General features: G+C 43.9%; 1 protein-coding gene across 1 annotated transcript in view; it reads left to right on the top strand.

Annotated features, from left to right (window-relative positions):
• The window catches only part of SETX (senataxin), a 199,136-nt gene that overhangs the window by 43,066 nt on the left and 142,782 nt on the right, over nucleotides 1-13,288 (top strand). Inside the window, exon 6 of the mRNA XM_040324416.1 lies at nucleotides 5,359-5,478. Within this exon, the coding sequence (XP_040180350.1) occupies nucleotides 5,359-5,478 (120 nt within the window). The remainder of the gene's footprint in view (nucleotides 1-5,358; nucleotides 5,479-13,288) is intronic.

Genomic DNA, 13,288 nt, shown 5'->3' with positions numbered 1-13,288 from the left:
CGGAAGTGAGAGCTTGTCGGTAATCGTGATGCATCGCGGAATCAAATCGAATCGTTGACCAGATAATCGTAATCGAATCGAAACCGGTGAAGATGCGCACCCCTAGTGCTCTTGGCTCTTCAGGAACCTCCCTTAGTGGAATGTTCTCAATCTCAGAAGGTGACCTTTTCTAGTGGCCATTACATCTGTCAGACGAGTTTCTGAGTTGGCAGACTTGTCTTGCAAGTCACCATACTTGGTCCTCCATAAGGATAAAGCGGTGCTACGCCCACAGCCTTCCTTTCTTCCTGAAAGGTAGTTTTCAGTTTTTCACATGAATGAGGACGTTATACTTCCTTCCTTGTGTCCTCGACCATCGCATCCCAGAGAGGCTGCGTTGCATACTTTGGACATGGTACATGCTCTGCGGGTGTACCTGTGTGCTACTGCTCCGTTCCGGAGGTCAGACTCGCTGTTTGTGGCGGTGTCTGGTCCGCAGAAGGGCTTTCCGACATCAAACGTCTGTTTCACAGGTGTGTAAGGCGGCGACTTGGTCATACGTTCACACTTTTTTTTTTTTTTTTTTTTTTCTTCAAAATTTTACAAGGTTGATGTGAATGCATCTTCGGATGCTTCCTTCGGCTGCAAGGTTTTGCAGGCAGCTGTTTGAGATTGCACCCCCCCTCTGTTGAGGAGCTCTGCTTGTTTGGGGTGAAGTTCGTTTTTTTTGATTGCTGTTCCCACCCCTCGTTTTTTTTACACTGCTTGGGGACGTCCCACAAGTCAAGATTTAAGGAGGCTGTGTCCGTCCATGAATGAAAAGAGAAAATAGTTTTTTTTTGTACTCACCGTAAAATCCTTTTCTCTGTCGTCCATGGATGGACACCGCACCCACCCATAAGTTTGTACTGCTGGCTGCAGGGTGAGGGGTTATGACCAGAGGGACTGCCCCCTGGGCGGGGCTGTTCAACTCTGTTAAAGTTACATGTATTTAAATATCTAAAATGCCTGCCTAGTCCTCTCCTAATAGACGGAAAAAAAAAACACAAGTCAAGATTTAAGGAGGTTGTGTCCGTCCATGGACGACAGAGAAAAGGAATTTACTGTGAGTGCAAAAAAATCAAATTTTGAAAAAAAAAAATTCACATGCCCAAAAAGAACTGCTTGACGCTGTATCCAGTGTTATGCCACATTTAACAGCGTCAGACGTTATTACAGCTGTAAGGGCCCTTTCAGACGTGCGGATCGCATGTCCGCTTTTTCATCCATCCGTTTGCGGATGAAAAAGGGACATACATTGGTCCCTATGTGATTGCGGGTGTCAGCGGATAAACATCCACTGACACCCGTTATCCCCCGCCTCCGCAAAGATCCGATTTTGCAGACGGAAGAATGTCCTATTTTTTTCTTCCGTCTGCGGATCGGATGAACACGGACACACGGTCCGTGTTCATCCAATCCCCCCCATAGGGGAGAGCGGAGAAAAGACAGGGCGGTCCCTGCACAGTGTGCGGGGACCGCCCTATTAGCCGCTGGCTCAGCAGGAATATACGAAGCGATCCCCGCTGAGCTTACGGACACACGGAGGCGGATCATTACTGATCCGCCCTGTGTGAAAGGGCCCTTAGGCTGGTCTTCAGAACACGCTGGCCCTGGGGTTTTTGTAGCTTGAAAACGCCTATGCCACTTACAGCTCCTAGAGGCCTGTGTGCATGAGGCCATAGAATAATATGAAGAGGCATTTGTTTTTGCAGCTTAATCACTTAAGGACCCATTCATGCTGATATACGTCGGCAGAATGGCACGGGTCGCGCACACCCCGGTCTGAAGCTCCGTGGCCGCGGGACTCGCGGACCCGATCGCCGCTGGAGTCCCGCGATCGGTCCCCGGAGCTGAAGAACGGGGAGAGCTGTGTGTAAACACACCTCCCCCATTCTTCACTGTGGCGCTGTCATCGATCGTGTGTTCCCTTTTATAGGGAACCACAATCGATGACGTCACACCGACAGCCACAGTTAGAAACACAGATCAGGTCATGTATAACCCCATCAGCGCCCCCTTGTGGTTAACTCCCAAACTGCAACTGTAATTTTCACAGTAAACAATGCATTTCAAATGCATTTTTTGCTGTGAAAATGACAATGGTTCCAAAAATGTGTCAAAATTGTCCGAAGTGTCCGCAATAATGTCGCAGTCACGAAAAAAATCGCTGATCGCCGCCATTGGTAGTAAAAAAAAAAAAAAAAAAATTAATGCAATAAAACTATCCCCTTTTTTGTAAACGCTATAAATTTTGCGCAAACCAATTGATAAACGCTTATTGCGATTTTATTTATTTTTTACCAAAAATAGGTAGAAGAATATGTATCGGCCTAAACTGAGGAAAAAAAATGTTTTTTATATATTTTTAGGGGCTATTTATTATAGAAAAAAGTAAAAAATATTGCATTTTTTTTAAAAAAAAATTGTCGCTCTATTTTTGTTTATAGCGCAAAAAATAAAAACCGCAGAGGTGATTAAATACCACCAAAAGAAAGCTCTATTTGTGGGGAAAAAAAGGACGCCAATTTTGTTTGGGAGCCACGTCGCACGACCGCGCAATTGTCAATTAAAACCACGCAGTGCAGAATCGCAAAAACTGGCCGGGTCCTTTAGCTGCCTAAAGGTCCGGGTCTTAAGTGGTTAAAAACGCCTGACGCTCCTCAAAGTGGCTGCAAAACAACCTGTGTGCAGGAGGACAAATCTAAAATCCTCCCCATAGATTTTGGCGTCCTGACAGCTGCACAAGTTGACCTCTTACTTGTACTTGTTGTCTTCATTAAATATCTTGGAATATTAATCGCTCCTTCCCCGGTAGATTATGTCAATCTCTTTCGAGATACACGAGATCTGGGGTTTGGCATGGCATAGGCTTAAAGGGGTTGTAAAGGTAAAACATTTTTTCCCTAAATAACTTCCTTTACCTTAGTGCAGTCCTCCTTCACTTACCTCATCCTTCGATTTTGCTTTTAAATGTCCTTATTTCTCCTGAGAAATCCTCACTTCCTGTTCTTCTGTCTGTAACTACACACAGTAATGCAACACTTTCTCCCTGGTGTGGAGAAAACCTCTTGAGGGGGAGAGCAGGAGGGCCAGGACGCTATCTACTTTGCAGATAGAGAAAGAAGCTGTGTGCTAGTGGGCGTCCTGACACTCCTGCTTGCCCCCCCCCCCCCAAAGAGGCTTTCTCCACACCAGGGAGAAAGTGTCGCAGTACTGTGTGGAGTTAGACAGAAGAACAGGAAGTGAGGATTTCTCGGAAGAAATAAGGACATTTAAAAGCAAAATCTAAGGATGAGGTAAGTGAAGGAGGACTGCACTAAGGTAAAAGAAGCTATTTAGGGAAACCTTTTTTTTTTGTTACCTTTACCTTTACAACCCCTTTAATATTACCTCTGTGAATGCTTATACACCTTTTGTGGGAAAACCCCTGTCTCGCTGAACTTCTGTCTATACCAGATCATTAGTTGTTGACATCCAAAGGAGTTGTATATATTTCACAGATATACTATAGTAGTGGTATTAAACATTTCAGCAACTTTAAGGATGAGTTGGAGCTCCCTAACTCTATGTTCTTCCGCTACCTTTAGCTCCGCTGGGCACTCAATTGGGCACCTAATTGGGAACAACTGTACCTTCTAGATGTAGTATTGGGGTCAGAGTCTTGCCTATACATTCTATAATTGTCTGCCAACCCCGACTGCTGTAACCCTAGCATAGCAGTTGAAAAGCCAATGGGTGGCAGACGTTGGGGAGCTGGAGGATGCAGAATGGGACAATGTGCTTGAATCTTGCAAATTGGTTTCCCTTAAACCTTTTGCACCGCCTAACACCGTTATATATTTCTACACAGATACTACTTGACCCCTTCCCACCTAGCCAAATATCGCCCAAATTACAGCCCTCTGTCCTAGATGTGGGGAAGCTAGCAGACCCTTCTATCATTTAACTTGGTCCTGCCCAGTTATACAGAGCTACTGGTCCCAGGTAGTTAAATTCTTGCATGACCAAATGGGCTCTCCTCTCGCATTATGCCCTAAGCAATGCCTATTGGGCTTGTTTCCTAATACTGACAAATTCCTTCAGATTCCTGCAATAGTCCCTATTTATGGCCAGAATGTTAATTTCCCGAAAGTGCCTTAGAGCTTTTCCTCCAACTATCTGCGAATGGATTGCTGCTGTTGATGTTACCCTACCTTATAAGAAAATACTGTACGCTCAGAGGGTGACCCGCCGAGTATAACAAAATATGGGACAATTACCTGGCAAATGCTTCTACCTGAGATGTTGAGGATAGTGCTCATGTGTAGATCAACTGCTGCAAGTTTTATTTAAATGTATGGTGTGTTTATATATATATATATATATATATATATATATATATATATATATATATATATATATAATATATATACATACATACATACATACATACATACATACATACATACATACATACATACATTTTTTTTTTTTTTTTTTACCTGAGCGTTTCCAAGTCGCACAATTTTGCAGCAATTTTGTTCAGATCACAAATGTAAAGGGCAGAAAATGCCTGTAATCTGCCCCAAAGAAGCTCATGTTTTTTTGAGCTTGGGGCGTTTTTCAGGCGTTTTGCTTCAGGTGACAAAACGCTCAGATTTTGAACAGGTGCCATTGAAATGAATGGGATTTTGCTTGTTGGGCGTTTTTATTCTTTCCGGACGTTTTATGAGCTGAAGGGGCAGAGGGGATGGAATCGGGTAGGGATGGTGGTGGGAGATGGGATCAGTGGCAGAGGAATGGTTGTGGGGTGGATGGGATAAGGCAGAAGGATGGTGGTGAAGGGGAATGGGATCTGTGACCTGGGACACTGGCACTCACCTGCTCTCGTCAGTCGATTTTCTCTCCCCCCCCCCCCCCCTCCGCTCAGTGTGTCTTTACTTCTCTTCTCCCTTTCAGTACCTCCAGTGATGCCTCTCATGACATGGGGTCTCAAGCTCCTCCCCCTGTCACTCTACTGGCTGTCAGCTCATCAGCTGACTTTCTTGTCTATCACTCTGCATACTGTAGTGGGTAGGCAAGAGGAGGGGGTTTTATTTACCAGGCAGGCTCTGCCTCTGTTTCTCCAGGAGAGGCAGAGCACCGGATGATGTTGTTAGTGATCGATTTAAGCCAAGTCCCAAGTATGGCTGCAAAATCGCGAATGTCTGAATTGCGATGTACCGATTTTATATTCAACGCCCCTAGTGTTTACTGCCAAGGAATATACATCATACACTTTTGGATTTGCAGTTTTGGAGAATGTCTTGTGTTTTAATTTAGCACATTGGCTAATTTTCTTCCTTTTTGTCTCTATAGGTATTTGCATGTTGCTGACAGTACTTGAAGAACAGGCCATGGCATCATTCTTGCTAGGGCCTAACAAGCAGAACGATTTTATGCAGTCTATTCTTCACGTTATGGAAAAGCAAACAGAAGGTTAGTTTCACCAAGTATCATTGTCAAGCCAGTTAACCGTGTTTCCAAGTGAGGCAAATTCCCCTTTCACGTGAGGCAGATTTTGTTCCAATGAGCAGGGGATCAGCTCACAGATCCCCCTGCTGATCAGAGCGGACGAATGGCCCATACATTCTGCAGAAACTGAGCAGACATGGACACAGACAGAGCCTTGTCTTCTCTATGGGTAGCTGGGAATAAACAGACTCCTCTGTTTTTCACCTGACTACCCTCCAATCCGATTCACCTAAATGGAAGAGAACTGATCCCCCTTCTGTTTGTGTTTTTTCTTTTTTTTTTTTTTTTTAAGTGGAACCAATTGGATCTGAAGGTAGGCGGTAGTAAACGGACACAAGCCCATTAAAACCCGCCAGTTCATAGGAATGCAAAGACTGATAGGTGAACGGGGAAGCTACTGTAATGTTCCCTAAGGGTGATAAGTGGGACCAGTGTATGCCCCTCCACAAAGTGCGCCAGGCTAACAACCCCATCATTCGACCAAGTTCTGAGGAAGGACAGCCGCTCCCCAGGGGGAAACCATGGATAACCACCCATGGGCGCTAATGGGGACGTCTGAGGTGCGTGTGCCATTGGCCATTTATTCTATCCCATGCCTTTAGAGAGTGCACAGTCAATGGAGACACAGTTTGGAGAGGCATCTGTCCCCAGGGGGGGACCCAAGCGCATATGACAAATCTCGCCCTGCCATAGTCTTTTCCAGGGGGACCCAGAGCTTGAGGGCTGAGTGGAACCTTCAGTTGAGAACACTCTGCAGTGCAATCACCTGGTAATATTGAAAGACATGGGATATACCTAGGCCCCCTGTTTGCTTAGATCTTTATAGCAACGCAATGGCAAGGCGTGGTCTCTTACCACCCCACACAAACTTAATATAAAGGCTGCGGAGCTCCATGAAGAAGCGCCTGGGTAAATGCACAGGTACCCTGCAGGAGAAAGAGTATACAGGGAAGTATTGTCAGTTTAATTATGTTTTTGCAGCCAACCCATGTGAAAGAAGCTCTATCCCATGACTGCAAATCTTGGCGGATGTAGTTTGTGTGTGTGTGTGTGTGTGTGTGTGTGTGTGTGTGTGTGTATATATATATATATATAGGGAGTCAAAGTGGTCAGAGAGCTGAACACCCAAGTATCTCAGAGGGAGACGCCCATGTGTAGGGGGGAAGGATCCCTTCAGGGAAAAGGCCAGGGCTGAGGGAATGGTGATCAGCAGGATCTCGGATTTTGCATTCTTGATCCAAAAGTTTGACACCTCGCCGTAAGCTGACAGCTTTCCCATCAGGTTCGGCAACGAGACAATGGGATCCACTACATGAAAAAAAGGACATCCGCGCAAGCAGAAAGCTTATGTTCCAAAGCACCTAAATGTACCCCCTTAATATTTAGGTTAGATTGGACTCGTGATCGTTGCTGCAATGTTTCTACACCTAGGTCAAAAGACTGCCTGCAGAGTTCTAAAACAGGATTATTGCAAGACTCTGATCTAGAGAAGGCTACAAAATAATATCTGCTGCACTGAAGGTTCCCAAGAGCACCGTGGCCTCCATGATTTTCAAATGGATGAACTTTGGAACAACCAGGACTCTTCCAAGAGCTGGTCATTCAGCCAAACTGAGCTTTCAGAGGAGAACGGATCTTGGCTTTGGCAGAGTGGCTAGATGGAAGCCCCTCCTCCGTGCAAAATGCATGAAAGCCTGCTTTGAGTTTGCAAAAAAGCACCTGAAGGACTCGGACTGTGAGGGACAAGATTATCTGGTCTGATGAAACTAAGATTGAACTGTTTGGTCTCAATTTTAAACATGTCTGGAGGAAACCATGCATCGCTCATCACCTGCCCAATACCATCCCAACAGTGAAGCATGGTGGTGGCAGCATCTTGATTTGGGGTGTTTTTCAGCAGCAGGGACTGCAAGACTGGTCAGGGTTGAGGGAAACCTTAAAGGAGCAAAGTACAGAGATATCCTCAATGAAAACCTGTTTCGCAGTGCTCAGGACCTCAGACTGGACCGAAGGTTCATCTTCCAACAGAAATACAATGCTATGCACGCAGCCAAGACCAGAGTCGTTTAGGGACAGCTCTCAATATCCTATAGTGGCCCAGCCAGAGCCCTAACTTAAACCTATTGAACATCTCTGGAGAGACCTGAAAATCTGACTGCCCCTATCTACCTTGCCTGAGCTTGAGAGGATTTGCAAAGAATGGCAGAATATCCCCCAATCCGGGTGTGTAAAACTTGTCACGTCCTACCCAAAAAGACTTGGGGCTGTAATTGCTGCCAAAGGTGCTCCAACAAAGTAAAGGGTCTGGATACTTAAGTTCATTTTTAATGAATTCGGACATTTCTAAAATTCTGTTATAATGGAGTAATGAGTGTAGATTGAGGGAAAAACATGAATTTAAACAACTGCAGTATCAGGCTGCCCTTACAAAATAATAATAAAAAAAACGAAATACTTTTATGAATGCACTGTATATGGTCCATCATGGACAGCTAAGATGAGGTAACACTGTATCTCTGACCATTACTGTAAAAATAAGGAACTTGAATTATGTAAGTAGGGAATACTAATGTGCAACCCAATATAGAATCTAATGCCGCGTACAGACGGTCGTTTTTTGTGATGGAAAAAAAATGACGTTTTTGAAAACGTCATTTAAAATGACCGTGTGTGGGGAAAACGTCGTTTTATGTCTTCAGAAAAACGACAAAAAAAAATTCGAACATGCTCGAATTTTGTGTCATTTTTCAAAATGTCGTTTTTTGTGTCAATTAAAATGATAGTGTGTGGGCAAAACAACGTTTTTAAACCCGCGCATGCTCAGAAGCAAGTTTATGAAGCTAGCTTCAATGGAACAGAGTGGCGTCATACGTGCTGAACGTAACTGCGCTTTGCTAGAGCATTTTGAAAAACGATGGTGTGTAGGCAACGTCGTTTTTGAAAATGAAGTTTCAAAAACGTCGTTTTATTTCATGATTTAAAACGTCATTTTTTTTTCATCACAAAAAATGACCGTCTGTACGCGGCATAAGGCCAGTAGCTGCCAACATAAAAGGTGTTCTCACACTAAAAATATATGGCAATGGAAGGAATGTGGCGCTTACTGCATAAACAAGTAATCCTCATAAATATAAATTAATAATACTAATATCTAAAAGTGTGGATAAAAACAATAAATGTTATCAATCAAAAGTGCCAATAATGATTTCAAGTAACGTGCAAATAATGACAATAGTGCAAATATTCAAATGTGCAAATAGCAAAAAAAAGTGCAAGGAAATGACTAATTCATAAAAATTGAATAGTCCCATAAAAAGTGCAAAAAATAGTCCAAATATGATGAATCTGCAACGAAGCAGCAGAAGTCCTGCCCTCCCAAAGCATACTCTCCTGGATTATCTAATGGACTCTTGCCCAAATGATTTTTCTTCCAGAGGAAAAACAAATTGAAATGTCTTCTCTCCGTACAGGCCTTAAGTTGCTCCTGCAGTCCTCCCTTCGGCGTATCATGCAGTTATTGGGGTTAATGACTGCAGCCATCCCAGGGGTGCCGTGGGCCCAGTTACACTCCAGACCCCTTCAGACCTTCCTCTTGCGCCATTGGGATCGCAGGAAGAATTCTCTAGATCAGCTGGTGCAGCTGCCAAGAGAGGATTTTCTCAATCTCTCCTGGTGGGAGCAGCGGCAACACCTGCAGGGAGGAAAGAACTGGGCACAACATGCTCCAGTGAAAGTTACCACAGACCCCAGTCTGTGGGGCTGGGGTGCACACTCAGAGCTGGCAGGCCCAGGGAGCCTGGTTGCCAGACGAGGCAGGCCGTTCCTCAAATTTCAGGGAACTACTAGCTGTGGGGAAAACTCTTCTTGCTCTGCAAGAGAGGGCCTATTCAAGAGAACTATTAATTTTCTCAGACAATGCCACAACAGTGGTGTACCTGAACAAGCAAGTGGGCACTCATTCAGAGTTACTTCTAACGCTAACACAACAGATTCTGTCCTGGGTAGAGATCAATGTCCCTTCAATCGGGCAGTCCACATCAAAGGGTCATAGAATGTACTGGCGGACTATCTGAGCAGAGTGAGCATCAGTTCCAGCTGTTGGGAGCTACATCAAGGCACGTTCTGGGAAATTGTGCTAAGATGGGGGTCCTTCCACAGTGGATCTTTTTGCCTCCAGTCTCAACAGAAAACTGCCAGCGTTTTTCTCTCTGGAGGGAGAGACGGAGTCCTTGGACGGATGCTCTTTCCCGTGGGATTTCACTCTGATCTACGCTTTCCCTCCGTTTCCCCTCTTGCCTCTGGTAATTGGGAAGATTATTCAAGACCGGGCAGAAGTTATTCTGATTGCCCCCTGGTGGCCCAAGAGGAGTTGGATTTCCTCTCCGAAGACCCTCTCTGTGGATCTTCCCTGGCCCCTTCCAAATCGGAAGGATGTACTCCATCAGGGACCAGTGTTACATCCAAACCCTCAGACCTTCCATTTGATGGCCTGGAGGCTGAACGGCGTATCTTACAGTTGAGGGGGTGTTCAAAGAAGGCTATTCAAACTATCCTAAGCAGCTGTAAGTTGGTCACAAGAAGAATCTATGGGAAAGTTTGGAAAACATTATTTCCTGGCAAAGGAAATCCGGTTTAGATTCTTTTTCCACTCCCTGTATATTGGACTTTTTGCACAGGAGAATAGAGAAAGTCGGCACCCTTGGGGTTCAGGTTACAGCCCTGTCTTTGTTTTCAGATAAGAGACTAGCGGAAGATCCTTTAGTCAGGGGGTTTCTCTCAGCCAGATCTAGATGGTCGCCCAAGGTCATCAAACATATTCCTCCCTGGGATCTGTTGTTGGCGTTAAATGCTCTAACAAGGGCTCCTTTTGAGCCTTTGCATGAGGCTTCCCTGAAATAATTTCCCTTAAAGATTTCCTTCCTTTTGGCTATAACATCAGGAAGAAGGATTTCTGATCTGCAGTCCCTTTCCTGTGAAGACCCCTTCCTGAGGATTCTAGAGGACAGGGTAGTGATTAGGCTTGATCCTTTCTATTTGCCCAAAGTATCTTCAAACTTTCATAGGTTCCAGGAGGTAGTCCTGCCTAGTTTCTGTACCTTTCCCAAGAATGCGGAGGAGGAAAGATTAAGTCTTTTAGACTTGGAGATGTCTTCTGCTTTACCTAGAGAAATCCAGTGGTTTTAGGAGTTCCTCCCAGCTGTGTTATTCAGTGGCCCCAAGAAGGGGTCCAAAGCGTCTAAAAGCTCTATTGCTAGGTGGATTAGGGAAGTTACCGTATTTATCGGCGTATAACACGCACCCTAACTTATATGCCCTGTACACACAATGGATTTTTTCATCAGCTATCCGATGAAGCTGACTTTCATCAGTCTTGCCTACACACCATCGGTTAAAAATCCGATCGTGTCCAACGCGGTGACATAAAACACAACGACGTGCTGAGAAAAATGAAGTTCAATGCTTCCGAGTATGCGTTGACTTGATTCTGAGTATGTGTTGATTTTTAACCAATGGATTTCCCCACAGACGATTGTTTTTTTCTATCGTTTTTTTAACCATCAGATAATTTTAAAACAGGTTCTAAGTTTTTTTCACCGATGGGGGGGTCGACTATGGGGCCCACACACGATCGGTTCGTCCGATGAAAACGTTGAAATCATCAGACGAAACGATCGTGTGTGTACGTGGCATAAGAGGGAAGTTTCAGGGGAAAAAAGCTTTCCACAGCCCTCTGCTTATAACACGCAGGCACAGTTTACCCTCTATTTTCAGGGTAAAAAAGTGAGTGTTGTACGCCAATAAATACAGTATTTGTAAAGCATACAAAGCGTCGGGTCGCATCCCTCCTAGAATTAGGGCTCATTCAATGAGATCCATGGGCGCATCATGGGAAGAAATTTCTAAAGCTGCCGTCTGGTCCAACTTTTTCATGCATTTGTAAAAGATTAGAGTTCAGATGGTTTCCAGCCAGGACCTCTCCTTTGGTAGGAAAGTGCTTGAGGCTGTTGTCCCTCCCTAAGGTATAGAATCTTGCTTATCCTCTCAAGTAGCTGTCCTGGAAGGTGAGGGGGGGAAAACCCCCTGTTAAACTTACCGGTAACAATATTTCCAGGACAGCGTCTATATTCCCACCCTATTCTACTTTTCACTGGTCGACCTTGCTTACGTGTGTGTGTGTGTGTGTGTGTGTGTTTTTTTCTCTGCCAAGTGCACTTCTGGTGGAGGTTTACTTGATCTTCTAAACCACTGAGGGTCAGAGGAAAGGGCGGGGCCTTTTGAATTTTATCCGATTTGTGATTCCTGTAGAGGGCGGAGCCAATCTCATAGCTGTCCTGTAAATACCGTTACTGGTAACTCTAATGGGTGTGTGTGTGTGGTGTTATATATATATATATATATATATATATATATATATATATATATATATATATATATATATATATATATATATATATATATATATATATAATTATATTGTATTGTATTGTATACTTTGCAGTGAGTTCACATACAGTCCTTTTTGAAGAATTTCCGTTTCTGTTCTGTGTTCATCGATGCCAACATTCCCTCTTATGCCGAGTGCACACGACCGTTTTTAATGTCATGGGGAAAAAACAACGTTTTTCTCAACGTGATTCTTGTCAAGTCTGCCTAGCATACACATGACCGCGAAAAGAAAATGCTCGAGCAAAGTGCAGTGACGCACAACGGCACTATAAAGGGGAAGTTTCATTCGGATGGCGCCACCCTTTGGGCTGCTTTTGCTGATTTCGTGTTAGTAAAAGTTTGGTGAGAGACGATTTGCGCTTTTCAGTCTTTGCGCTTTTCAGTCTTTGCGCTTTTCAGTCTTTGCGCTTTTCAGTCTTTGCGCTTTTCAGTCTTTGCGCTTTTCAGTCTTTGCGCTTTTCAGTCTTTGCGCTTTTCAGTCTTTGCGCTTTTCAGTCTTTGCGCTTTTCAGTCTTTGCGCTTTTCAGTCTTTGCGCTTTTCAGTCTTTTACAGCGTGACAAATGTGCTATCTCCATTACAAACACTAGTTTTACCAGAATGAATGCTCCCGTCTCATAACTTGCTTCTTTTAATGGCCATTTTTCACGTCGAGGAAAAAATGCTCTGTAGAGTCTGTACGCGGCATAAGACTTGGAGTGCAGCCCCTCATCCATTTTTTTTTTTTTTTTTTTTTTTTTTTTTCCAGTAAGAGCTTGTTGCTTACAACTAACATTAACATTAAACATTAAATCATGTTTATGGTCACTGCTTCCTAGATGGTTTGTATATGAACATTAGTATTAAAGTGGATGTAAACCACATTGATGTCAAAATGTAGAGAATAAGATTTCCTATCATCTGTGCCCAGTCTTGCCACACGGAGTTAATCCAGCTCTGAGCAATCCTCTTTTTTATTGTTCAGTGAAAATTAACAGACTTCCAGATAAAAACCTGTCTGAATAAAAAGTCCTTTCCTCCCTCCTTGCTTCGAGTGACAGGTTATTTACATATCTCGTGCACTAGCTTGGACACATGCACATTCCTGGATGTTTATCATAATATGAGGTGATCCACAGTTCATTGTGAGAGGTAATGTATGGTGTAATGAACAGCCATCAGAATATACATAGACAAGTGATTAGGGGAGATGTATTTAGTCCGAGCTTGAGTGATCTTATTATTATATTGCAGTGTGTGTGTCTGAGGTCACCTGATCACATATGCAACATTTGTTTATATTACCAGGATGTGTTATGTGGGGAGGGGTGAATTTCTCACTTTTTATAC

This window comes from Rana temporaria, chromosome 9 (genome assembly GCF_905171775.1).
Source record: "Rana temporaria chromosome 9, aRanTem1.1, whole genome shotgun sequence".
In the NCBI taxonomy this organism is placed as follows: domain Eukaryota; kingdom Metazoa; phylum Chordata; class Amphibia; order Anura; family Ranidae; genus Rana; species Rana temporaria.
The sequence above is the reverse complement of the archived record's forward strand: the minus strand, read 5'-3'. Positions and strand labels throughout refer to the sequence as shown.